Genomic DNA, 24,668 nt, shown 5'->3' on the forward strand with positions numbered 1-24,668 from the left:
TTTGATATATCTGTGAGGGTGTTTTTGGATGAGATTAACATTTGGTAGACCTAGTAAAGAGACTGTTCTCCTTAATATGGGTAGGCACATCCAATCAATTGAAGGCTTGACTAGAACAAAGAGGTCCTCCCACCAGCAGAGGAAGACTCTGCCTGTCTGCCACCTGCAGCATCAACCTTCTGCTTTTTGTCCCTGAACTTGAACTTGGACTGGCATTATACCATTGTTTCTCCTTGTTCTCAGGCCTTCAGACTCACACTGGAACTGTACCTTTGGCTTTCCTGGGTCTATAGCTTGCTGACTGAAGATCTTGGGACTTCTCAGCCTCCATAACCCCTTGAGCTAATCCCTTATAATCATCTCAATCGCCCAGTCTCTCTGTCTCTGTCTTCTCTGTCTCTCTCTTTCTCTTTCCCCCTTCCCTTTTTCTCTCTATCTCCTCCCTCTCCCTCTCTCTGGGTATGCACCGATAAAAAACCATATGAGGACATAGGAGGAAGGTGAACATCTACAAGCCAGAAAAAGAGGTCTCAGTAGAAACTGACCCTGACGATATCTTAATCTTGGACTTTTAGACTACAGAACTATGAGAAAATACATTTCTGTTGTTTTAAGCCACGCAATCTGGTATTTTGTTGTGGCAGCCTGAGGCAATTAATACAACCAGAACAAGACTATAGCTTTTGTAAATATCAAATAGATGGATTCTGTTTTCTTAATCCCATCTGACAATCCTTGTCTTTTAAATGATGAGGTTAGTTCATTTAAGGTTATTCTGCTCCTGATAGCTTTTATTTCTAACACTTTATTTTATGCTTTCTATATTACATATTTTTCTTTGTCTTCTCTAAAAACAAGCATTAGACTGATTTATTTTCCATAACTCTTTCTTTCTTCTCATTGGTTAGGGAATTAGACATTTAATCTTTATAGTTTTATGGTTTACCTTTTCATTTTAAATATGCATGTCTGTCTTAACAAAGTCCAAAGTGAATCCATAATTTTATCACATTTCCAAATATTACAAAGACTTTAGAAACTTTAACTCAGATTATCCCTTCTTTTAATGTCATTTTTTTCAGGTTTTTACTTCAATTTTATTTTTATGAACCTCAGATTGTTCATAATTATTTTCATTTTTTATATTGTTAACATGTGTTTAGGTTTACCCTATGTTTGCCAATTGTTTTGCCCACTATTGGTTTTGGAAACCCTCTTCTTCCTTCTGGGTTCAATTTTCTTCTTTCTGGGGTAAATCTTTTAATAATTGTTTTAGCAAGGATATGTGGGTGGTAAAGTCCCCATGTCTCTTTTGTCTGAAGTTGTTCTTATTATATTTTTACTTCTGTTTGATAGTTTGTCTAGTTTATAATTTTATTTTCTCAGTAATTTGAAGATATAATTCAATTGTATTCTGGCCTCTAGTGTTACTAGGAGAAGTCTATTGTCCATAGTTTTTCTTTTATTTATCTTTCTTAAAACTGTATTCTTGGATCTAAGGATTTACATTTTGCATCAATTTTATAAAATTGCCAGCCATCGTCTTGTTAATACTTGACTCTTCATCATTCTTTTCTTTTTCCTCTTACATGTTTAGAAGACAAATATTAAACCTTCTCATTCTCCACTTTGTATCACAGACTCTGTCATGTCTTTTACTTCCTCATGTTCCTCAATTGCATTTCACTTAATTTCCTCAGCCCTGTCTTGTAGTTCAATATTTTTACTTTAGCTGCTTCTAATATGCTCCATAAGCTATTTGTTTATTGCTTAGTTTTAGAGGTTTTATTTGGTTTGTTTTAATCTGCTTGGTTTTATTTATTTTTTCTGTATTTCGTATGGGTTTGATTCTTTTTATTACCTTAATTATTTGACCACAATTTTATATTTTCTGTTAGAATATGCTATATGTGAAAATACTGATCTTCGAATGCTGCTACCTGTGTGTCTTTAGTTTCTCATCCATGTTGGGTCATTTACTTATGAAAGTTCAACTTGGGAGTCACTTTATCTGTGGGAGTCATGAAGCACATGTTATCTTTGTGTCTAACATATGCCTCAGAATTATCTTTGATACTGGCGCATATTGATTTTAATTTCTCAGTGTAGGGATTCATAAATCTTGAGAACTTTGAGAGTAGTATAAATTTGAACCTCACATTTGTGCGTGGAACAGACACCAAATACAAATTCTTACTTAGGAACTTAGGCAGCGATAGATAAGCTTTCCTGTTTCCTTTCCATGCCTCTGGGAACAGATTTGTCAGTCCGGTATTTTACTGAGATACATCCTTTCAAGGTTTATAGCTCTCCTCTCATGGGCTTATGGGATTTATTCTATTACTCTGAGCATCTTAAAATAAAAGCTCTTAGGGTATTTGAATCAGCAACACCTTAACCCCTGATCTCCCCCACACCCCTCTTCCTGGGTTAATCAACCTGCAAAGCTTCAGCTCTAACTTATGAAATTATGTCCTGATTTTCAAATTACCTGCCACCTGGGAATTTTTATTACATTTCCTGGTATCTCAATTATGCATGTCGAACAATGTTGTATTGTATATGCTTGGGAAAATGGGTTCAGGTAAATTAATTCATATTATTTAAGGAACAGGAAGCTCTGAATTTGTTTCTTTAAATGTCTCAAATTTTGAGGTGTTCGATGAAAACTGTTTGCCAGATCTGAAGTTACTTTATTATTTAGTGACTATAAATGACACACAAGGAAAAGTAACATAAGCTTAGTTGTAATGATTACAGAATAGGGCTTGATGTTTCTTTAGTGTATATCTTGTAGGTAGGAAGTGTTTTCCTATGTTTTGTAACCCTATTAGCAGCTTGAATCACTGCATAAGCACTCAAATTTTATTGAAAACTCAAGTTTTCATGAATGTATAGAAACCATACCTAAATTTGCGGCTCAAATTAAGATATGGAGTACATTAAGTGCATTTTATTTTCACAGAATGTATCATGCACTCATTTGAATTCATTGCTTTTTTTGCCATGAAAATGTGAGCTGAGATGGAATCTCACAGCTGTTTAAATTTCCTTTAAAGAAGCAGAAGTGTTTTAATGAGACATAAAGATAATGGCAAGAGAAGACTCACCTGGAGTTGACAACGTGTGAATCAATGTCTATCTCTTCATCTTCAAGGCAAGCAAAGTAGTACATTAAACTCAGTCTTTGAAATAGAACATCAAGCTTGCCAATGGTAGGTACTAAATTACTGTGGAAAGAAGAGACAAGAGAGAGGGTAACGATGGGATGAAGGGGAAAACAAAGGGAAGGAAAGAAAAAAAATGGAAGGAAGGAAGGAGGGAGGGAAGGAAGGAGGGAGGGAAAGAAGGACAGAAGAAAGGAAGGAAGAATGCAGCTCCTGCCCATCACTACGATACCGACAGAGAAAGAGAAGACCTAAACTACTTCCAGGATCTGAGTGTCTAGGGCAGAAATGCATGTTTCCTCAAGAATTACCTGAAGTTCTTAAGTTCAGTGAAACTTGCAGATTTCATCCGTATGATTAAAGATGTTAGGTGTTTGCAGCAAAGATCATATAAGAATCTCTTAAAACTACATGTCTGAACTGGAGGAATTTGTGTTCTCAGTAGAGTGTGACACTTGAAAGTCTCCATGGAAGTGGAGGAGCATGGCACCATGTCAGCAAATCTTATCACTTGGCGGAGTCGAATGTTTCTGAGAGGCTGTAAAGAATAAAGTTTCCTAAGTTGGATTCGTTATTGTATATGCCATATTGAAAGACATGGCTGACCAAAACCTCATTAATTATTGAAAGATGCACAAATTAAAGAAGTCAGGAATTAGGAATAGAAATGCATAAGAGATGTTAGGAAAAGAATATATCTATTTGTAGGTGTGAGAGAGGTTCAGTCTAGCCAGCAGAATATATCTGAAAAGACATGCAATAGATAACATGCCAGGTGGCGTATCAGGCTGACACAGCACTGGGGAGGCCCAATTTGAAGACATTCAGACTGGTAATGGAACTTGGCCTTAGGCAACCCAGGAGCTCATGGTGAACAGAAACATAGGCAAGAAGTTGAAATTTGAGAAGTCAGACCCAAGTGGTGATGTTTCCATTTTGCTCTCAAATATGGTGGAAACCCTCATCAGCACTACTTTTACTCTTTTGGCATTGATCTTTCTCTCTTGGAGTCCTGTCACTGTAATACTGCTTTAATCCTCCCCAATTTTCCTGCCTGGTGTTCCTTCATTAAAACCCATTTGTTTTGTGTTACAAGGAAGGAATGATGATCGTAACAGGGGCAGATTCAGTAGAGTAGTGAGGATAGATGTCTGTTTAGAGTGGGTTGAGAAGAGAATGGGAGATAAAGACTAGAGAGTCTTGCCATGATAGGGGGCAGATAAATAAGTGGTCTCTGGAAGGGGACTGGGCAGTCCTTTGGGTCCTGATGCTGCACCACCTACACTACTCTGGAAGTCATCTCACCTAGCTACTTCTCTTTCAATATCATCCATACACTGATGACTCCTTAAGTAGTGTCTTCAAGCCTGACTTCCCTCCTGAGTTTTAAATCTCTCACTTAATGCACTGTAAGGATGAGCAAACCTTGAAAGGTCTCTGGGCTTACTGTCAGACACCCAATAAAGGCTGTGTTATTCTATTAAGCATATGTTCTCATATGTTTATCAAAATTAACAGGAGTGGTGAAAGAAACAGCAACTGAAGAGAACTTGGTAATAAGGTCTTTTTTATATATTGTACTGGGAAAGGCTGGACCGAAGTTCAGTGGATAGTAAGGCCTTTGCCACCAGTTATAACTCTTCTTCCTAGTGCTTGGTAAAGGAAGACAGAAGAGTCCTGGAGGAGTTACTAGGAGTTGGAAAGAAAAAAGAAAAATCACACTAATCTTAAGAAAACAACTCCTCTATTATTTTGAACTTACAACTTAATATATATTCATTGAATTATATAGCCTATTATTTATTTGAAGTTTGTTATGGCTTGAATTGTGTCCCTCCACCATTCATATGTTGAAATCCTCATCCCCAGTATCTCAGAATGGGACCTTATTTGAAAATGGGGTCCTTGCTGATGTAATTAGTTAAGATGAAGTCATACTGGAGTAGGGTGGGCTCCTAATCCAATATGACTGGTGTCTTAAAGGGGAAACTTACACACACACGATGGTATTTAAAGATAAAGACAGATCTACAAGCCAAGGAACACCCAAGATTGCCAGCAAACTACCTGAGCCAGGGGAGAGGCATGGAACAGGTTCTTCTTCACAGCGCTCTGTAGGAGGGCTGCTGACACCTCAATCTCAGACTTCTAGCCTCCAGAACTGCGGGACAATAAATTTCTGTTGTTTAAGTCACCTAGTTTGTGGTACTTTGTTATGGCAGCCCTGGCAAATGAATACAAAGCTTGAGCAGACATAAATTATATTCTCTGCAATATTTTAGTAAAATGTTCCATCTTGCATTAATAAAAGTGCAGCACAATTTCTCCACACTTCAGAATTTTGCTAGCACAAATCCTCACCTCATCAAAATCACAGGGAGGGAGAGAGAACAAGCTGAGGTGGATGTGTGTGTGCAAACACATGCTCGCTCTTCTGAAGAAACTGATGGAGTGCTTCTTAATTTAGGCATACTTCCAAAGAGGCTAAAGAAAGGAAAGCACATTCAAAACAAACACTTACCCTTGTTGCTAAGTAAATGCCTCACAACACTACTATAGTATCAGACATGAAAATTAAACCAGAATTATGCAGTTGAGTCTAATGCTGTCTGTTCAGACACAAGTGATAGACAAAGAGAAATTGTTGCATTTTGTTTGATAATTGATTAGGGGTGTGCAGCATGCATTTAAAACACCATGCCAGGATATTTTTACATATCAGAAAACAATCTGATTAACACATTTCATGAGACACTTGTGGATTCAAAGAATTTTAATTATCTCTGAGGACTTGGACAAAAAGCACAATGCAAACCACTTCACTAACAGAAAAAAAAAATCTTTATACTGCCATTGGTAGTATCAGTCTTATAGTTTCATCTTTATTAATATTTCCTCATTGTTTTACTGGAATAATTACTACCTTGCAGTATAAGCAAAAACATATGATTATGGAAATATGGGACAGAGACTGTGTATTTCATTCATTCAGCTGACACAGTGGAATCTACTGAAATTGGGAATGGGACGAGATAGGATATGAAAGAAAAATACCGATTTTTGTGTTTATTACTTTCAAATATGTACAAAACCCAAAAGATAAAAACCAGCCCAAACAACAGGTTACCTCCCCAAACTTGATCTAAAACTTTCACTGAATGAGGCATTAGGATCCACACAACTGACCAAGGATTAGAAATCATTGCCCCTATTCTAACCCCATGTTCTTCATTTGCCCCACGTCCACCTCACCCAGACACAGGGCCCCAGACTCCTTTTGAGCCACACAGACAGGGCTGAGCAGCATGTGCTATACACCTAGTCAGACTCTAACTGGCCTCACTTCCAAAACCTGTCTGTTAGAACTAATTTGAGTGTGAGTCATGGGGCCCCTGTGTACCAACCAACCTGTTTAGGAGCATTGCTCTGTCATTTTAATAGCTAGACCTGCAGGCAACATGTGCTCTGTTATGATAGGGTGAGGAACGTTCAGCTCCTCTAGGATCTGATTGGCAGGGCAGACTTAGTACTTTATAATAGTTCTTAGAAATGTTTACAGAACACTATGCCCAACCCACTGTAGAGCTGGGGGACAATGAGAAACTGACCAAGAAGGAGCAGCCTCTCCACTCCAAGCACTATAAAAGAGGCATTAAATTGAAAGGAACACAAGAGAGATGTAGATGAGATTTGAAGAGCTTAGGGCTCTAAAATAAGAAGAATGGTTTGTCTAACAGAATTCAGAGTCTCTTTGGGGAGTTTTAAACAATGACAGGATAGATTTAGCTTTCTCCCATTTTGGAATACCTAAACTCAGTGCACCTTGGAAGATATGGAAGACATGTCTGAGACTAACTGGTGCCTCATGATTTTAGGACTAGAACGCCATATTATTTTCTGTTATTATAAAATCCCTGTGGATTTATGAGGGAGAAATTCGGTTTTCCAACTCTTACCCAATGAACACCTCACATCCCACCTACAGGTGCTCTTCCTTAGGGCGCTTTTGCTGATAATCCTCTTTAAGCTCCTCTTTCTTCTGTGTTTGTTCTTCCCAAACTGGTTCTGCACTATACATTCAGATAGTCCTTTTGTGGACAAAGAACTGAAATAATAAAAAAAAAAATACAGCGTGCTTTCAAAAACAGCTTAATATTTCATACCTTCAAGCTTAGTATGTTCGAATGTAAAGAATTATCCAGGAACTCACCCCGTTGCTATACTGTATCTGGTTTGTTGGACTTGTAAATTAAAGAAAGTATTTTCATGTTCAGACATACCCAGGAATGGTGATGGAAAAGAAAGAAACGTAGATTTAAATAAGGGCTCACTGAGAAGGAAACATTAATGGATGGATGGAAAAATCAGCTTACTACAATAGAGATAAAGCTATGTTAATCTCAAGTCAAACCTCAGATGGGCAACACAGTGCTCTAATGAGCTGGAAGTTAAGCTTTGAAATCCCTGAACTCTCCGGTGCCCAATTAAATTCCAGATTTACTTGTGATTCTGTGATTGGTTCAGCTTGATTAGAAGTAGGGAGAAAGGGAGATGGCACTTCTGTTCTCATGTTTCTCCTCTTTGTGAGTCTCAGGGACAAACAGCAGGTGAATGGTTTTGGCTACCTGAAGAAAATTTGGGAGTCTTCTTGCTGCCACTTATGTATAGATTTTTTGTCATTTCATTCAATAAACAAGATTTGATGATGAGAGTTCAGAGAAACAACCCTTTCCTCTCCCAGATGTGTTAGCAGCTCCTACGACCACAGTCTTCTTGATTCAAATGCCATTATTAAATCATTCTTTGATTAGTTCTGCCAAAATGTATTAAGTACATACTATGTGCCAGATATCATTCTAGATTCTTGGTTACAGCCATAAAACATTTGACAAATGTTTCTGCATTCATAGACTTAACTTGCAATGAGAGGAGATGGACATTAGGCAGGTGAGTGAAGCTACAGGATGTCAGATGGCTGAAAGGCTATGGAGGAAAATGAAGCAGGGAAGGCGGATGAGTTGAATATTGAAGTTCAAAGTGGGGTAGGCAGGCAAGACTTGGCTGAGAAGAAAATATTTGAGCAAAGATCTAAAGCAGTGGGGAGGACTGGATGTGGATATTTGTAGGAAAAGCATTCCAGAGGGAATAGCAAATACAAAGGTCAGAGCATGCAGCCGACAAAACATTCATCAAAGCATGCATCTCTCTTGTCCTACCAAAAAAAAAAGTCACATAGACTATAATGCTGCTCTAAGAAGGGTAGCCAACAACAGGGGTATCCTGCACTGATACTATGGTTTATTCTGCTCAACGAGACCATCACAACAATGTGATGGTATGAAGTGCCTTGGAACTTGGTCCATGTATTCATTCATCATCCATAGTTTTCTATTTGTTTTTATTTTGTACTGGTTATACATAAATGCATATTGTTGAAAAGATGCAAACAATACAGAAGTTTATACAGGGAATCATGAAGGTTCTCCCATAGAATTTCCCATCTATCTACTGACATCTTCACCCCAGAAAAAATGACAGCTAATAGTTTGATATACGTTTATCATTCCTTTCTCTGAGTATTTACATACATATATGTATATGAAACCAGTTTTTCTATGAATGGGATCATACTTTACATATTTTTTGACAACTTGCTTTTCTTACTTAATGTGGAAGGTTTACCTGGATTAATACAGAAATCTCTCTCTCTCTCTCCAATGATATTTGTGTCTCTCTTTAATGATCCTGGAAAGTGTAGTATTTCATAGTACAGATTTACCATAAATTATTTATCCTTCCCACTGGTGTAATTAAAAAAAATTTAAAGTGAATATCCTTGTATTCAACTCATAATGAACATATGTAAGTGTTTCTCTAGGATGGATATCCAGAATTTGAAGTTGAAGAACAAATGCATGTTTTTCACATAATTTTTTGGTAACAGCTTCTTTGAGATTCAATTCACATACCATACAATTAACCCATTTAAAGTATACAACTCAATGATTTTAGTATATTCAGAGAACATTTTCATCACTCTAAAAAGAAACGTTGTACCCTTTGGGCATCAGCACTCAATCCCCTCATCTTTTTTATATCTAGTCCACCGCTAATCTATGTCTGTCTCTAAGAATTGGCCTATTCTGGACATTTCATATAATAGAAAGCATAAAATCTATGGTCTTTTGTGTCTGGCCACTTTCACTCAGCATAATGTTTGTAAGATTAAGTCACATTGTAGCATGTATCAGTGCTCCATATCTATTTATGGCTGAATAATATTCCCTTATATGGATACACATTTTATTTATCTATTCATTAGTTGAAGGATAGCTGGTTTTTTTCTACCTTTGGAATGTTATGAATAATACAACTATGAATATTTGTGTATAAATTTTTGTGTGAATATATGGTTTCATTTCTCTTGGGTATATATACAGGACTGGAACTATTGGGTCAAATAGTAACTTTATAGTTAACATTTAAAAAAAACCTGGGGTGGTGGGTGAAAAATGGAAAGAGATTAGGAAGTACAAATTAATAATTACAAAATACTCATGGGGATATAAAGTGCTGCATAAGGAATATAGTCAATAATATCATAACAACTATGTATAGTGCCTGATGGGTACTAACTTATCAAGGTGATCCCTTTGTAAGTTATATAAATATATAATCACTATGTTGCACACCTGAAACTAATATAATATTGCATGTCAACCGTAATTTAAAAATAAAATTAAAAATTTTAAAAAACATGTACTAAAAGTAGAACCATATTAATAAAAAATATATTAGACTGTTTTCCAAATTGCCTACACCATTTTAAAATCCCACCAGCAGTATCTGAGGTTTCTGATTTCACAACATTCTCACCAAATCTTGTTAATGATCTTTTTTATTAGCTAACCTAGTGTGTGTCAAGAGGCATGTACTAATTTGATTTGCATTTGCCTGAAGAATAATAATGTTGAGCATCTTTTCATGTGTTTGTTAGATATTTGTATATGTTCTTTGGATAAATGTCTATTCAGATTCATTGCCTGTTTATAACATTTGTATTATTGAGTTGTAAGTGTTTTTATGTATTTTAGATTTAAGTCCCTTGTCAGATAAGTGATCCAAAAATATTTTCTCCCGTTCAGCGGATTGATTTTCCACTTTACCTATGGTGGTCTTTGAAGCACAAAAGTTTTCTATTTTGATGTTGAATTTAACCATTTTATCTTTCATTTTTGCTTTTGGTATCATATCTAAGGAGTCATTGCCAAAGCCAAGGTTATGAAAATTTACCTCCATGTTTTCTTCTAATAGTGTATAGTTTTAATTCTTACATTTAGGCTCTTTGATCCATTTTGAGTTAACTTGGTAAAGTGTAAGGTACTATACAGTAGGGGTCCAACTTCATTCTTTTGCATGAAAATATCCAATTGTCCTAGCACCAGTTTGTTGAAACAAACTCTTCATTCCTTATTTCATTGTTTTGGCCTCCTGGTGCAAAATCAATTAAGTATAAACGTGAGGGTCTGTTTCAGTATTCTCTATTCTAGTCCATTGATCCATACAGTCTGTCCTTATATCACTATGACAATTATCTTGCTTACATTTGCTTTACAATACATTTTCAAATCAGGAAGTTTGAATCCTTCAACTTAGTCCTTTTCCAAGATTGTTTTGTCTATGTTTGGATCCCTTGCCTATTCATATGAATTTTAGGATCAGCTTGCCATTTTCTGCGAAGAAGCCAGCTGGGATTTTGATAGGGATTGTACTGAATATATCGATCAGTAATATCGTCTTTTAATCCATGGACATAGGATGTCTTCCCATTTACTTACGTCTTTTAAAATTTGTTCCAACAATGTAAGTTTTCCATGTACAAGTCTTATACTTCTTTTGTTAAATTTATTACTAAGCACTTTATTCTTTTTAATGCCATTGTAAATGGGATTTTCTTAATTTTATTTTCGGATGGCAAAGTATAAATTTTTTTGTGCATGGATTCTTTCAAAATTTTTTATATACAAAATGTCAATTGCAAATAACTGCAATGTTACCTGTGGGCTTTCTATACATGGCCTTTATCAAGTGAGGAAATGTCTTCTATGCCAAGTTTGTTGAAAGTTTTTATCACGAAGGGGTGTTGGATTTTATCAAATACTTTTTCTACATCTATTGAGATGATTATGTTGTTTTTGCCCTTTATTTTATTGATATGGTATATTTCATTACTTGATTTTCAGATGTTAAGCCAATTCTATTTTAGTGATAAATCTTACTTGGCCGTGGTGTATAATCCTTTTTATATGTTGCTGGATTCAGTTTGCTAGTATTTTGTGTGTGTCTTGATGAGGAATTTTTTGTTTAGATTTCTGAGATATTGGTCTGTAGATTTCTCCCCCCTTTGGTGTTGCCTTTGGTTTTAGTATCAGTGATTTGGGAAGTGTTTTCTCTTCTTCTATTTTTTGGAAGAATTTGTAAGTAATTACCAATAATTCTTTAAGTATTTGGTAGAATTTATCAGTAAAGCCATTAGGGCCTCAGTTTTTCTTTGTGGTAGTTTTTTGATTACCCATTCAATCACTTCTCTTGATATGGATCTATTCAGATTGTCTGTTTTTTCTTGAGTCTATTTAGGTAGTTGTGTTTTTCTAGGAATTTGTTTCTTTTATTTAAGTTATCTAATTTATTGACATGCAATTTTTCATAGTATTCTCTTATAAACCTTTTTATTTCTATTAAGTTGATAATAACATCTCATTTATTTCTGACTTAGTAATTTGAGTTTTCTTTCTATTCTGTTTTTCTTGATCAATCTAGCTAAAAGTCTTGTCAATTTTTAAATTTTTCCGAAGAACCAACTTTTCATTTTGATTTTCTTTGTTTTTTATATATTCTTTATTTAATTAATTTCCACTGTAATCCTTAGTATTTCTTTCCTTTCACTTGTTTTAAGTTTAGTTTGCTTTTCACCCAGTGTCTTACGGTGACTATTTAGGTTATTGATTTGAGATTCTTTTTTAATACAGATATTTACAGTGATGAATTTCGCTCTACGTACTTCTTTAACTGCATCTTATAAGTTTTGTGTCTTCATTTTCATTCATCGCAATGTGTTTTCTATTAATCTTTGTGACTTCTTCATTGATTTATTGGCTATTTAGCAGTATGCCATTTAATTTCCAGATATTTATACATTTTTCCAAATTCTTTTCTGTGTTTTGACTTTTAATTTTATTCTGCTATGTTTGAGAAGCATACTTTGTATGATTTCTATCCTTTTAAATTTGTTGAGGCTTTCAGTGTAGGTTTCAGAAATATTTTTGATATTGTCAAATAGCTCTTCCAAACCAACGTATATCTTCCCTTTATACAATTGTTTAAAATATGCAAAGGATTTGTAGCAAATCAAAGTAAAAATAAAATATTGTTTGTAATTCCCTTTCTGAATTCATTTGTTTTTAATTATTGAAATTAGCTGAAATTATGCTACTTTTGTGGAGACCACAGAATGATAAAGTTCTCACTTAATATTATGGTCTATGCAATATGTTATATATTTAAAATATATTATCTGTAATCCTCACTATAGAATTGGTTTCAATATTCCCATATTGAAAAGGAGGAAACTGAGTCTCAATGTTTAAGTAACTTGTCCAAAGTCACATAGTAATGAGGAAGTATTAGGATTAAGACCCAAACTTATTTCTACCATCATACTCTTCTTCTAAGGCCAAGGAAACCATTTATCCCCCTCATTTTTCTTTGCTTCTGTAAGACCCTAGGACCCATAAAAAGTCATGTTTAGACTATTGTTGGCAGCCAAACTGCATTTTCTAGTTCTACTTTTACCTGGTTCCTATTCTAGAAGTCTACTGCATAATATAATTGGACGTGTTTATTGCCTCTTTCCCAAGTGAATTTACTAATGGGGTAAAAGGGATTCAGATCCTGTTACATTTAATGCAAATGCCTTGATATTTTTGTAATTCCAAATTAGCCCCTTCTTTTATTTTTATTTGGCTGGTATTGTACAAGTATGTTTCTGATTTTGTTGCTTTTATTTTTTCCATAACTCAGAGGGGTGAAGAGATCATACCAATGGAAAATTAAATCATAAAGATAATAAGCAGAATCAGAGTAAACTAGATGCCACATTTTACAAATCCTTTGGGAGACATTCTTTTACTTTAAAAAGGTACTCATTATCTTCACATGTTCAGTAATATTTAAATGTTAAAAATAAAATTAAAAAACATTGAATAATTAGTTTGTCAGTCTCCATGAGGGCAGTGGCTGCCACATAATCTGGTTTTTATTTTCAATATACAGAGTAGGACTTAGACCCTGGTAAGTGCTCAGTATGTTGTTGCCAGATAAATTAGTAAAAAATGAAATGATTTCTGAAAAGAATGTTTTTACTATGTACTACTGAACTTGTACTCCTTAATATCCTTCCTAAAGAATTTATTCATACGCTCCACATATATTTATTATGTACCTATTATGTGCCAGGTACTAAATAAGGAATTGGGGCCACAGGAGTGACCTGGGCAGATGCAGGCTCTGATTTTGTAGATCACCAATCATGAAACAAGTAGTCACAACGATCATTAGGTAAAATTTTGATAAGTGGTTCAGTGGGAAGCACATAGTACTAGAATATTATAGAAAATCGGATCCTCATCTAGTTTGCAGAAGGTTTCCCTCAGGAAATGACATCTTAGGAAATGATGCCTGAAGGAAGTAAAGGGCTGCTGTGTAGATGTGGTCTCTTAGATCTGCACAGATTTTGTTTAATTGTTCTTGCCTTTAGATGGGGCATGAACATTTTAGTAATCTACAATGCCCACAGCCTTGTTCTGACTGGTCCCTGGACTAAGTAAAAATTTTTGTTACCTGCTTTTTACCTGTAGGTAGGTCTCTGAATATGAGTATGCTAGTATTGGTGTAGAACCTTGGCTCTTGGTTTTTTGTTTTGTTTTGTTTTGTTTAACTTAATTTATGGTAAGAAATGCATTCTACATCTTGGTCCAGTACACACTCATTTTCTCTATATGTATGTGAAAGAACCTACCTTTATTATTGATCTATTCTGTTATTTAAGAAAGTCTGGTCAGGGTCCAATAAGTTCATTTTATTTCATGGGTTGTAACCCATAGTTTAAGAAAAAAAACTTATAGTTTGAGAACCCAGAGAAAAGGCTAAGCTAGGCCAGTTTTTCATTGTATACAGCAAATAATCACTCATCATAAAGAAGAAAGAGACAGCTTTCTTCCCACACAACCTCTCAAATTCTGAGGTCAAACCTACTATAATTGTTGTCCTCAGAGCCAGCTCCCCATACACTTGACTACGTTGATCTCTAGAAAGCCAGAGCATAGGAAATGACAAGCAATAACTAGACAAATTACCCTACTTAATCGCACATAATCTTTCAGAAGGCTCTTCTTGTTGGGTCCCCAGCACTCTCATCTTCATGTTGCAAGTCCAAGTTTAGAAGAGGGTAAAAATAAGGAAAATGGACAACCAGGCAGGAGAAGAAGAATCATAGAATGAGAGACATGGGTTGAGGCTTAGGGATAGCAGGTGCTCCTCAATAAAGAAGTTTGTTCTATGGCACTAAAAGGTTAAGTATTAAGGTTCTGAAATGGGACTTGGACCCACCTGAGGTCCCCTGGAAGCTGCAGTGGAGGCAAAGGCATGGGGTGACATAAATGAGGTGGGTCTCAAGTCTAGAGATACAGAGTTTGTGACATACTACAGGGTGTAGATTTCCATCAAGGGTCACTTTGGGCAATGCCAAGGCAGAAAAATCAGCATGTAATCCTGCCTTGCTGGGAGAGGCCATAATGATCCCCTTCCACTATGAGTATCTGGAAATCTTTTTCATATGTCTGTCCACAACCCCCACTCTGGCCCCAACCACCCCCCTATTACTGCATTATTTAATGGGATTAAGAAAGCTGGCCATACAAAGAGGCATCATTCAACACACTCTACTCTGAATACAAATTTAAAAGAATATTTGGAAGGGACACTTTCTGGGCAGCTTTAGACAAACAAAATTACTTAATAACTCCTGTGGAAAAAATTACAGTAGGTTACAAGAGCAGAGGAAGTCATGGTAATTTGGAAACAATGTATGTTTCCCTGGAACAGACTTAACTAATAGAAGACACTTGATTTTGTTGGTGATAATTGCAAAAGATTTCCATGATGAAGTAGGTGAAATGCGCCCATGTTTGGAATTTTACCCAGAATTGTTTTAACATGTTGCCTTTTCCTTTGCTGGTACTCTAGAGTCAAAACACAGCATTTTTCTATAACCCTTGCAACTCTTGTATGGAATTTGGGATTGTTGAGACTAAGTTAGACCTCTTCCCAAAGAGCCAGTTATTGCAAGTACCAGACAGACCTTGGTATACATGGCCTCACCCATATCATGGTAATAATTTCTGCTTAGTTTTATATTTATATACAAATATATATATATAATTATATTTACATATATACATATATTTACATATATATAATTATATACGTACATATTTACACATACAATTCACATATATTTACATATGTGTAAATTTCATTTTTTTACATATATTATTATATATGTAAATATACATTTACACATATAAATATATATTATATGTATTTTTATATATATTTATATATATACATATATAGTCGCAGAACTTTCCCTGAAGCATACATGATGTCCTACTTGACCTGTTTCTATGGCTACAGCAATCTGTTAGGTTGGGTTCTCTGGCAGTTTTCCTTGGTTTTCTGGAGTTAAGTCCATCTGCTTTTGCTGCAATGTGTTCAATATTAGTATGACTTGGGTAAGTTCAAAATCCAGTCTATATGTCTCACTTACACCTGGGGTCACACACACTTTCTGTGGCTTTGTTATAGCCCTCCTCTAGACGATGTGCTTTGCTATATGCGTATATAGCTGGAGACTTCTCTGTCATTCTCAGGCAGTTTCTGTGCCTCATTAGTCAGGATAATTGAGAACCAGCTGGATTTGTCAAACAAAGTCCATTGGCTTGGCTTCAAAGTCTTGCATTTGTGCTACAATGGATAATATTAGGAAGATGGCATTGGTAACAGATCAACTCTGGTACCCAAATAGCCTAATGGCTTAGCAGCTTGACATGATAACTTATACGGTCTGCAGTGATGTCTACTGGCATGGGGTGAAGCGAGATGCTATGTGGCTGGGACAGAGAGGGCCCCCACACCTGGAGAATAAATATATTTGATGGATTATTATTGGAAGTGTTTGAAAATTTTTGAAGCAAGGGGTAGGGGTGATGCTGAGTTGCAGGCATTATGCCAAATGGGTCCTCAGTTCCCCGGCTCATAATCCCCACAGCTGGCTACAGCTGAAAGTTCATCGGGATACAAGCAGAGGTGAAATGTGTTGGCTGCTTGGACCACTCCTTCCTGTCATCTCATTCCGTGTGTCAAGTGAGAGAAAACCTCCTGCATACCCCAGACTTTGGGAGCCACAACCACATGGGCATTCAGAGTCAAGGAAAGCCTGCACCCAGGACTACAGCTTCACTGCCTAACCTCTCATTCATTCCCCAGCCTTCTCAACCTGAGCAATAGGATATCCTATAGAGAGCAACAGCCAGAGATATCAAGCCAGCATCCTAGGGGAGATCATGTCCCATGTCAGACAGGTTTGTAATGTCTGAGGTCAGAGGGCAAGCACCTAAGCCAAGGTCAGCATGTTCCTCTTACTGAGCTTCCATCTGTCTGTGTGACCTCTCCTATTACTTCCACCTCTCTAGCCACTTTTTAGACTCTCCTTGCTGAGCTCCTCTCAGTGACTCTCTCTTTCTTATTCCACTTCAATACTACTCTTTTGAGTGGTTACTGGTGACTTACAACTTTACTCTTTGTTCAGCTTCATATGCAAGCCACCAGAGTGTCAAATTCCTGGGATTTGGAATGAGGCAACTCTGGATTTGATTTTTAGCTTTCTTGCCTATTTGCAGTGGCAGCTTAAACAAGATGCTTAACTTCTCATCTGTAAACCTTGCAGGATGTCTGGAAGAATTATCTCATCCCTTCATTCAGTAAATGCTCATTAAATATCCTAAAGTAGAAAAAGCAGAAAGCACAGTGCCTGGCCTATAAATACATGATAAATAGTAATTGTGATTATTATGATGAAAATAATAATAGAAGACAGAAGCAATATTAAACGCCAATCTAACCTGGTTCCCTCATTCTTAGCCACTTCATTCTAAACTCTGTAAATATCAATCTAATTGTTTCTATGGCCTTTGTTGGGCCTCAAATTTGTAGTTCATTTCTAGTTCAATTCAATCATTTGAATTTCTAGTTCAAATTTCTAGTTCTCACTATAGATACCACTTTTTTGTGTGTATGTGTGGCTTGGCACTTGCAAAGCTTCAGGTTGTAGTATTTCCCCCTCCCCTCTGGATAATGTAATCATCTATGAGAATTTGAAGTCCATCACAAGGTTCAGGTATCAAATGACTCTCCCTAGAAGAGTTCCTGTGCCAAGAAGAAGTTGGATGGCATCCTGAAAAAATCTCTACCTGCCATATGGTGGCAAATGTCAGGAGGTAATTGCTTCCTTCATTCAAGTCCACCTTGCCAGGAACCTGATGCGACCTCTGTAACACACAAAACCAATGGCTTAACCTCACGTTAGGCTTTCAAAAGCAACTACTTTGAATGTTTTGACCCCATGAATTCTCTGAAGTCTCCACAATCCAACAGGGCCTGGGTTTCCCAAGTTCATCCTCCCAAGTACAGCTCTCTAGTTTTAGTTAATTGTGCTCGTTCTTACTCCTAGTTCTTGGAATTGGTTCTAAATTAATAAGAGTGTTCCTAGTACAATTACGCAGTAACTGTTCCCTTAGTATTTGTGGTTAATAAGCCCCAGCTAATAATCACAATTTGAAGGAACTTGTTTATAATTGTTTTGTCTATCTTATTTTTTTACTTAGAATAAAATACTAATTATTTTTTCTTTTTTACTTGTTTTATAGCTTGTCATTAAATGACAACTTCTACAACATGGATACCTAGAGGACATTGTCTTTCCTTAACTGAATATATTGTCTAATTTATTAACCACATGTATGGATGACTGGTCAAATTAATTGATTTACATGAGAGGCCTTATACAACAAGGTTTTTATTTAGTTTATTTTTCTTGATCACATCCTTAAGTTTAGGTAAGTAACAACATATTTCATCCTTAACCTCTTGTCACCTTCATTTACTAATTGCCTAGCCATTTTGATATTTTTTCCTAGGGTTACAAATTCAGGTTCCTAAATGGAATGGGATGGTCTTGTGCGAGACGGCTAGAAAGAAATGGTGAAGCCATGCTTCACACAGGGAAGCCCAGTGGTGCTAGTGTTTCTGATTTCTCAGAATATTAATAAAACTGATACTAGATGTCGCCCAATATATCAATGGACCAGATATAACGTAAGGAACAGCAGTTTACAACCCCCAATTTACTGTCTTAGGGCTTCTGTTTCTGTATTCTTTACATAATAAAGGCCAGGCCAAGGTACTTTGACATTGAGACAATTGCTTCTGCAGAGAGAGAGAGAGAGAGAGAGAGAGAGAGAGAGAGAGAGAGAGAGAGAGAGAGAGAGAAAGAGAGGTGTGTGTGTGTGTGTAAAATAAATGACCATCCTCAATTCTATATCTCGACATTTTCTTGTTAACATAATGTCTATGTATCTGTGGGACTTTTTTTCTACACTCATATAATGTCTCACAGGTTTTTCTCCCACCGTTTTTAAAGAGGTAGAGATTACATAGTTCAGATTCCTCTGCTCCCCACCCAAATCTTTAAGATTTTGGCAAAGGAAGTATCTCCCTAACATGACACTTAACAGCTCCGTAGGTTTTTGCTGAGTACTTGATAGGTCTGTCTTTACGGTTGGCACATCATGTCCCCCTGACTTTCGTAATGTCGAAATGTTACTAGAATCTAAATGCTCCATTTCATTACTTATCTATTTCTTTACAGTTTCTTGATATGCTCTTAATTGTTCTGTGTCCACCCTAGAAAAACAGACATCATGGCCACTTTGAACTAGCCCCAATCTGTAGTGGATTATAATGTGAAAACAGCTGGAGAGACTCACACAGAGGCACATGCTTATGGAGAAGAGAAAACTAAGGGGAAAGCAGAGGTGAAGGAAAAAGACTGAACTCATAGAAACTTCATGATATCTTTGACAAACACAATTGGTACTTCTGCTGGAGAACAGTGAGTATACATTTATCCCAAAACAGCTCTAGCCATCCCCAGGAACCTACACCCCTCCCCCATCTGCAGGTAGCATAGTTTCAAAAACATATTTCACTCTTCAAATGTCTGGGCTAATTCCTAGATAAACCAGGAGAAATCTGAGCTATCTCGGAACAAAGAGTTTGCTTTTATTGCCCTAGCCAGATATTTATTTTCTTGCTCCATTAAGTTTCAGGTTCCTTGTCTTTGACTGATTTTTTTCAATAAAATTCAAAAGATTTTTGTCTTAAAATTCCAAAGAAGACTAAAATTGCTGTAGTACTCATTGGGATCTTTACACTGGGATCATGATGTGGTAGATACTGCCATATGCCACTCAGATGACCCTTTCAAGACCAAGGTCGTCATTTTCTCAGCTGCCAGGATAGTCAGCTCCTGGTAGCTCACAGATGAATCTCAGGTAAGCATTTGCCCCTAGACAAAGAGAGCTGCCTCACCCCGGTTAGCACAGCCCTCCTGGAGGCAGCCAGCCTCCAATGACTGATTCCAGTGGCCTCCTTGCCTCAATTTGGATGATCTCTGAAGCACCATCCCAGGACCATAGATCTCAGTGAGACCAGCTAAGGCCTCTATTGCTACCACATCTTAGTTCAATTTCTCCATCTCCCAGGCCTGCTTCTCTCATTTCCCCTGCAAGCTTTTCCCATACAAATCTCTACCTCAGAGTGTATTTTCTGGGGAAATGATGAAAGAGAGTTGATACTGAGACTGGTCCTAGGAAGCAGACTCTAAAACGGAATTTTTGAACATGATTATCTGCTGGCCAGCTGGCAATGAAAACCCCATCACCAGTAGTAGGTAGGGTACTAAGAGCCCCTGCTGTGCTGTCTTGGCACAACTGCTAATACTACTACCAGTGGTGAGGTGAAATGGAACATCAGCTAAAAAGAATGCACTGGTTGGTGTGATACCTGAAGAGTGTGAAAAGTATGGGGAAAAGTAGCCACCAGGAAGATTATGAAATTGGGTGGAGGGCTGGTCTGGGGCCTTGCCCCAGGGCTCTGTCAATTTTCTAACCCACTGACATAATGTAGTGTGAAGAGACCAGAACCATCTGGACAGTCCACAGAATATTACATTGGCCCATTGTATTGATGGCATGTTAATTGGATTAGAAGGACATTGTAAAACACTTTTGCTCCTGAAGGTGGGAGATAAATTCTATGATAATGATTTGAATTTACTTCTTATCCGTGAAGCTTGTAAGAGCCCAGAGGCCCAGGGCATGCTTAGATATTCCTTTATGTCTAAGTAAAGGGCAGATGATTGTGTCTTGCCTGCCCTCCACTAAGAAGGAAGTACTGGTTCTAGAGGCCGCATATTTCACACCTGGGAATAATACAAAGGGTGAGAGCTTTGAGATGGAACCCAAAGTAGCAAATGCAGGCCATGGTACAATTAGCCTTGCACATTGCACCATAAATGCAGTCAATGCTATGGTACTAGAGGCATCTGGGGAGCTAATAGCCAGCCCTTATAGGAAAATCACAATGTAGACCGCTACAGTTCTGGAGCAAGTCAGGCCATCTGAAGTCTAGAACCACATCCACCATTCAAAATAAAGCTCCTGCTATATTAGTAGCCCTGGTAGAAACTGAGCTTCTGACCTATGTGATCAAATGACCATGAAGCTACAGCTGTCCATCATAGCTGGATTCTATCTACCAAGTCCTAGGTCACGCAATCTCAATAGCAACCCACCATATGATGGAAATGGTGCATCCAGGATTAAAAACAAGTAAGGCCGGAGACACAAGTAAGCTATACAATCAAGTGGCCCAGACTACCCTATCATCAACCACTATTTCACTGGCTTCTTTCCCTCAGACCATGTCTAAGGCTGCATGGGAGTCTTTAGACTAACTGCAGGAGAAATTAAAAGACTGAGGTTATTCATAGATGAGTCAGTTCAAACGTGGGTACAAGCTGATAATAGACTGTTACTGTATAGTCCTACTCAGGGATGGTCCAGAAAAAGGGCACTGAGTTACAGTCCTGCTGTTGGGCGGAGTTTGGAGCAATACATCTTGTCATCCACTTTATGTGGATTCTTGGAGCAGTGAATGGTTTCACTGGTTGTTCAGAGGTCTGGAAGGAAGAATACTGAAAGATAAAGAAGGGAGTGTGGGGAAATAACACGGGCTGGGCCTATGAGAGCAGTCACAATGGGTGAATATCATTATTTTGTCAGTTAACACATCCCAGGGCATCCACCCAGAAGAGTGTTTGTCACAGTTCTAGGCAGAGAATAAGTGCCCAACAAGATGTATTAATTGGGAAATAACAGATAATGGTGGTAGTCCCCAGTAGAATGCAATGCGTAAAACTGTTTGAAACATAAACAGGAATGATACCCGCCTGCCCAAACAAATTCTCATTTGAGATAGTTTTTTAAAATAGATGTGACTAGAAGTGAAAATGAGATAACTAAAATCTTATTTTGTTCTGCAGCGCATAACTATCAGTAGGGTATGATGAGGAGGATATTTTAACTTGGGGTCAATAGATGGGCCTCAGCATTTCAACAGAGATTTTGTGAAACTGAGTGGATGTCTGTGTGTGAGTGTATTAAATGTGAAGTGTTTCACTACCTTCAAAAACATTGGATAGTTCAAAGAGTATTGGACGCAGTCATGAGATCTACATTCAGTTGCTTCTTGCTAACCAGCAAGCTTTCAGACTTGAGTCTTTCTAGACCTTGATTTTCCTCATCTATAAAATAAAGGGTCAGACTTGATCAGAGACTTTCATTTTTCCTGCTCTACTAGGCCTGTGTGCAGCTCTGAAACATGAATGATGCTTTCACACGTGTACCCAGACTTGGACAATTATGCATCAGTCCTGCTAAACTGACCATTTTAGAAATTCCTACTCCTTCATCACTACAAATAGGAAAAGCCTCAGTCAATACTGTACTTAAGTTCCTGTTTAATTATAAATTCCATCTTTTTTGATGTAGCTTCTGATAATAGAAATCATTACGTAAACAGTAAGGTATTTTTTGTTTTGTTTTGTTTTTGGTCTCTATTCTTGTGCTTCTAGAATACTCTAGAACCTACATACACTTCTTTTATCAATAGCTTGTCACTTTTTGGTAAGTGTGTTTTCATTTTGATCAAAATGTTACAATTAAAAATTTAAAAATAAGTGTATAATGTACTGCCAGTTTTATGCACTGCATGCATTTCCTCTAAACACAAATATTTTCTTTGTCACTGCAGCTCTATAGAAAAACAAAAAGAGCAAATAACAAGGGAATTAGAAAATAGTAATTTCACAGGGAGTAATTAAGTAACTAAAAAGACATGCCTCAAGTGATTTAAATATGTGAAGTAGATGAAAATAAAAAGCAAATTATGAACTCTCCTCAAATGGTATTTTGGCATATACAAGTATTTTTCTCTAAAAATATTACTTTGGGATATACTCCTACAAAATTTGAAAGTAACAGAAGATTGGTCATGAGGGAAATGCAAATCAAAATGACAATGAAATACCACTTTACACCCACTAGGATGGCTATAATAATAGAGAGAGATAATAACAAGTGTTGGTGAAGATGTGGAGAAACTGGAACCTTCAGCCACTGCTGTGGGGATTTTATAATGATGTAGCCATTTTACAAAACAGCCTGCAGTTCCTCAAAGTTTATCATAGACTTACTCAGACTTACTATATGACCCAACGACTCCACTCCTACCGTGTTTCCATGAAAATAAGACCAGGTCTAATATTAATTTTTACTCCAAAGGCGCATTAGGGCTTATGTTCAGGGGATGTCCTCCTGAAAAATCATGTGCTTATTTTCCAGTTAGGTCTTATTTTCAGGGAAACATAGTAGGTATATACCCACGAAAAATGAAAATACAGGTCCACACAAAAACTTATACATGAACATTCATAGTAATATTATTCGTAAAAGCCAAGATAAAGGTAGAAACAACCCAAACATCTGTCAATTGATGAATGGATAAACAAAATGTAACATGGTTATACAATGGAATATAGTCATGTGCTACCTACCAACGTTTCCAGTAAATGAGGGACCGCATATATGATGGTCTCATGTGATTATAATGGAGCTGAAAAATTCCTATCATCCAGTGACATTGTAGTCATCATCATGTTGTATTGCAATGTATTACTCAGGTGTTTGTTGTGTTGCTGGTGTACAGAAACCTACTGTGCTGCCAGGCACATAAAAGTATAGCACATTGAATTATGTACGGCACATAACATTTGATAATAAATGACTACTACTGGCTTATGCATTTACTATAATTTTTATTGTTACCATATAGTGTAATATTTCTACTTATTAAAAACAATTACTGTAAAACAGTATGCTGCTTCACACCAACAGCAGCTCCTTACATGTCGTTTTTACAGCGTCTCTTGATTGCATCATTTTTTTCTTGTGCTTGATTTAATTTCATGTTTTGTACAGTAATATGCTGTACAGGCTTGTAGCCTAAGAGCAGTAGGCTATGTTATGTAGCCTAGGTGTGTAGTAGATTATACCATCCAGGTTTATCTAAGTGCACTCTATGATGTCACACAATGATGCGATCACCTAATGATGTATTTCTCAGAACGTACCCCCACCATTAAGTGGCAAATTACTGTATTATTCAGCAATAAAAATGAGTGAAGTATTGCTACTTCAAAATGATACTTCAATAAAAATGAGTGAAGTATTGATGCAGCAACATATATGAACCTTGAAAATATTATGTGAAAGATGCTAGATGCAAAAGGCCACAAAGTATGTGATTCTATTTAAATTAAATTTACAGAGTAGGTGAATATATAGAGATAGAAAGTAGATTAGTGGCTGTCTAGGGCTGGGCTGGTGGGGGGTGGGAAATGAGGAATGACCACTAATGAGTATGTAGTTTCTTTTGGGGTGATGAAATTGTTTTAAAATTATTGTAGTGATGGTTGCACAACTCTGTGACTATACTAAAAACTACTGAATGGGTGAGTTGTATGGTATGTAAATTATGTCTCGATGAAACTGCTACAAAATGTGACAGAAGAGAGACAAAGACTCAGAATATAAGACAGAATGTACACTGCAACCAAGAAGGGATACAAGAAATCCTACTGTGACAACAATGCAGCAGGCTGACAAAATGGTACATATGAGAGCAAACAGGGCTACAGGAAGA

General features: G+C 36.8%; 1 protein-coding gene across 3 annotated transcripts in view; it reads right to left on the reverse strand.

Moving 5' to 3' along the window:
* The window catches only part of LOC308499801 (uncharacterized protein), a 74,587-nt gene that overhangs the window by 29,520 nt on the left and 20,399 nt on the right, over positions 1–24,668 (reverse strand). For 2 of the 3 annotated variants that reach the window (XR_013993637.1, XM_081053632.1), the window contains exons 2-3: positions 3,479–3,705; positions 3,111–3,230 (exon numbers count right to left, since the gene is read on the reverse strand). Coding sequence is in view for 2 of the 3 variants with exons in the window: in XM_081053632.1 (XP_080909758.1) it covers positions 3,111–3,230; positions 3,479–3,660 (302 nt within the window). In the remaining variant the exon portion in view is untranslated. Of the gene's footprint in view, positions 1–3,110; positions 3,231–3,478; positions 3,706–5,234; positions 5,652–24,668 lie in introns of all 3 variants that reach the window. The other variant, XM_081053631.1, reaches the window with a different exon arrangement.

The sequence above is a fragment of the Rhinolophus hipposideros genome (genome assembly GCF_964194185.1).
Source record: "Rhinolophus hipposideros genome assembly, chromosome: 7".
Taxonomy (NCBI): domain Eukaryota; kingdom Metazoa; phylum Chordata; class Mammalia; order Chiroptera; family Rhinolophidae; genus Rhinolophus; species Rhinolophus hipposideros.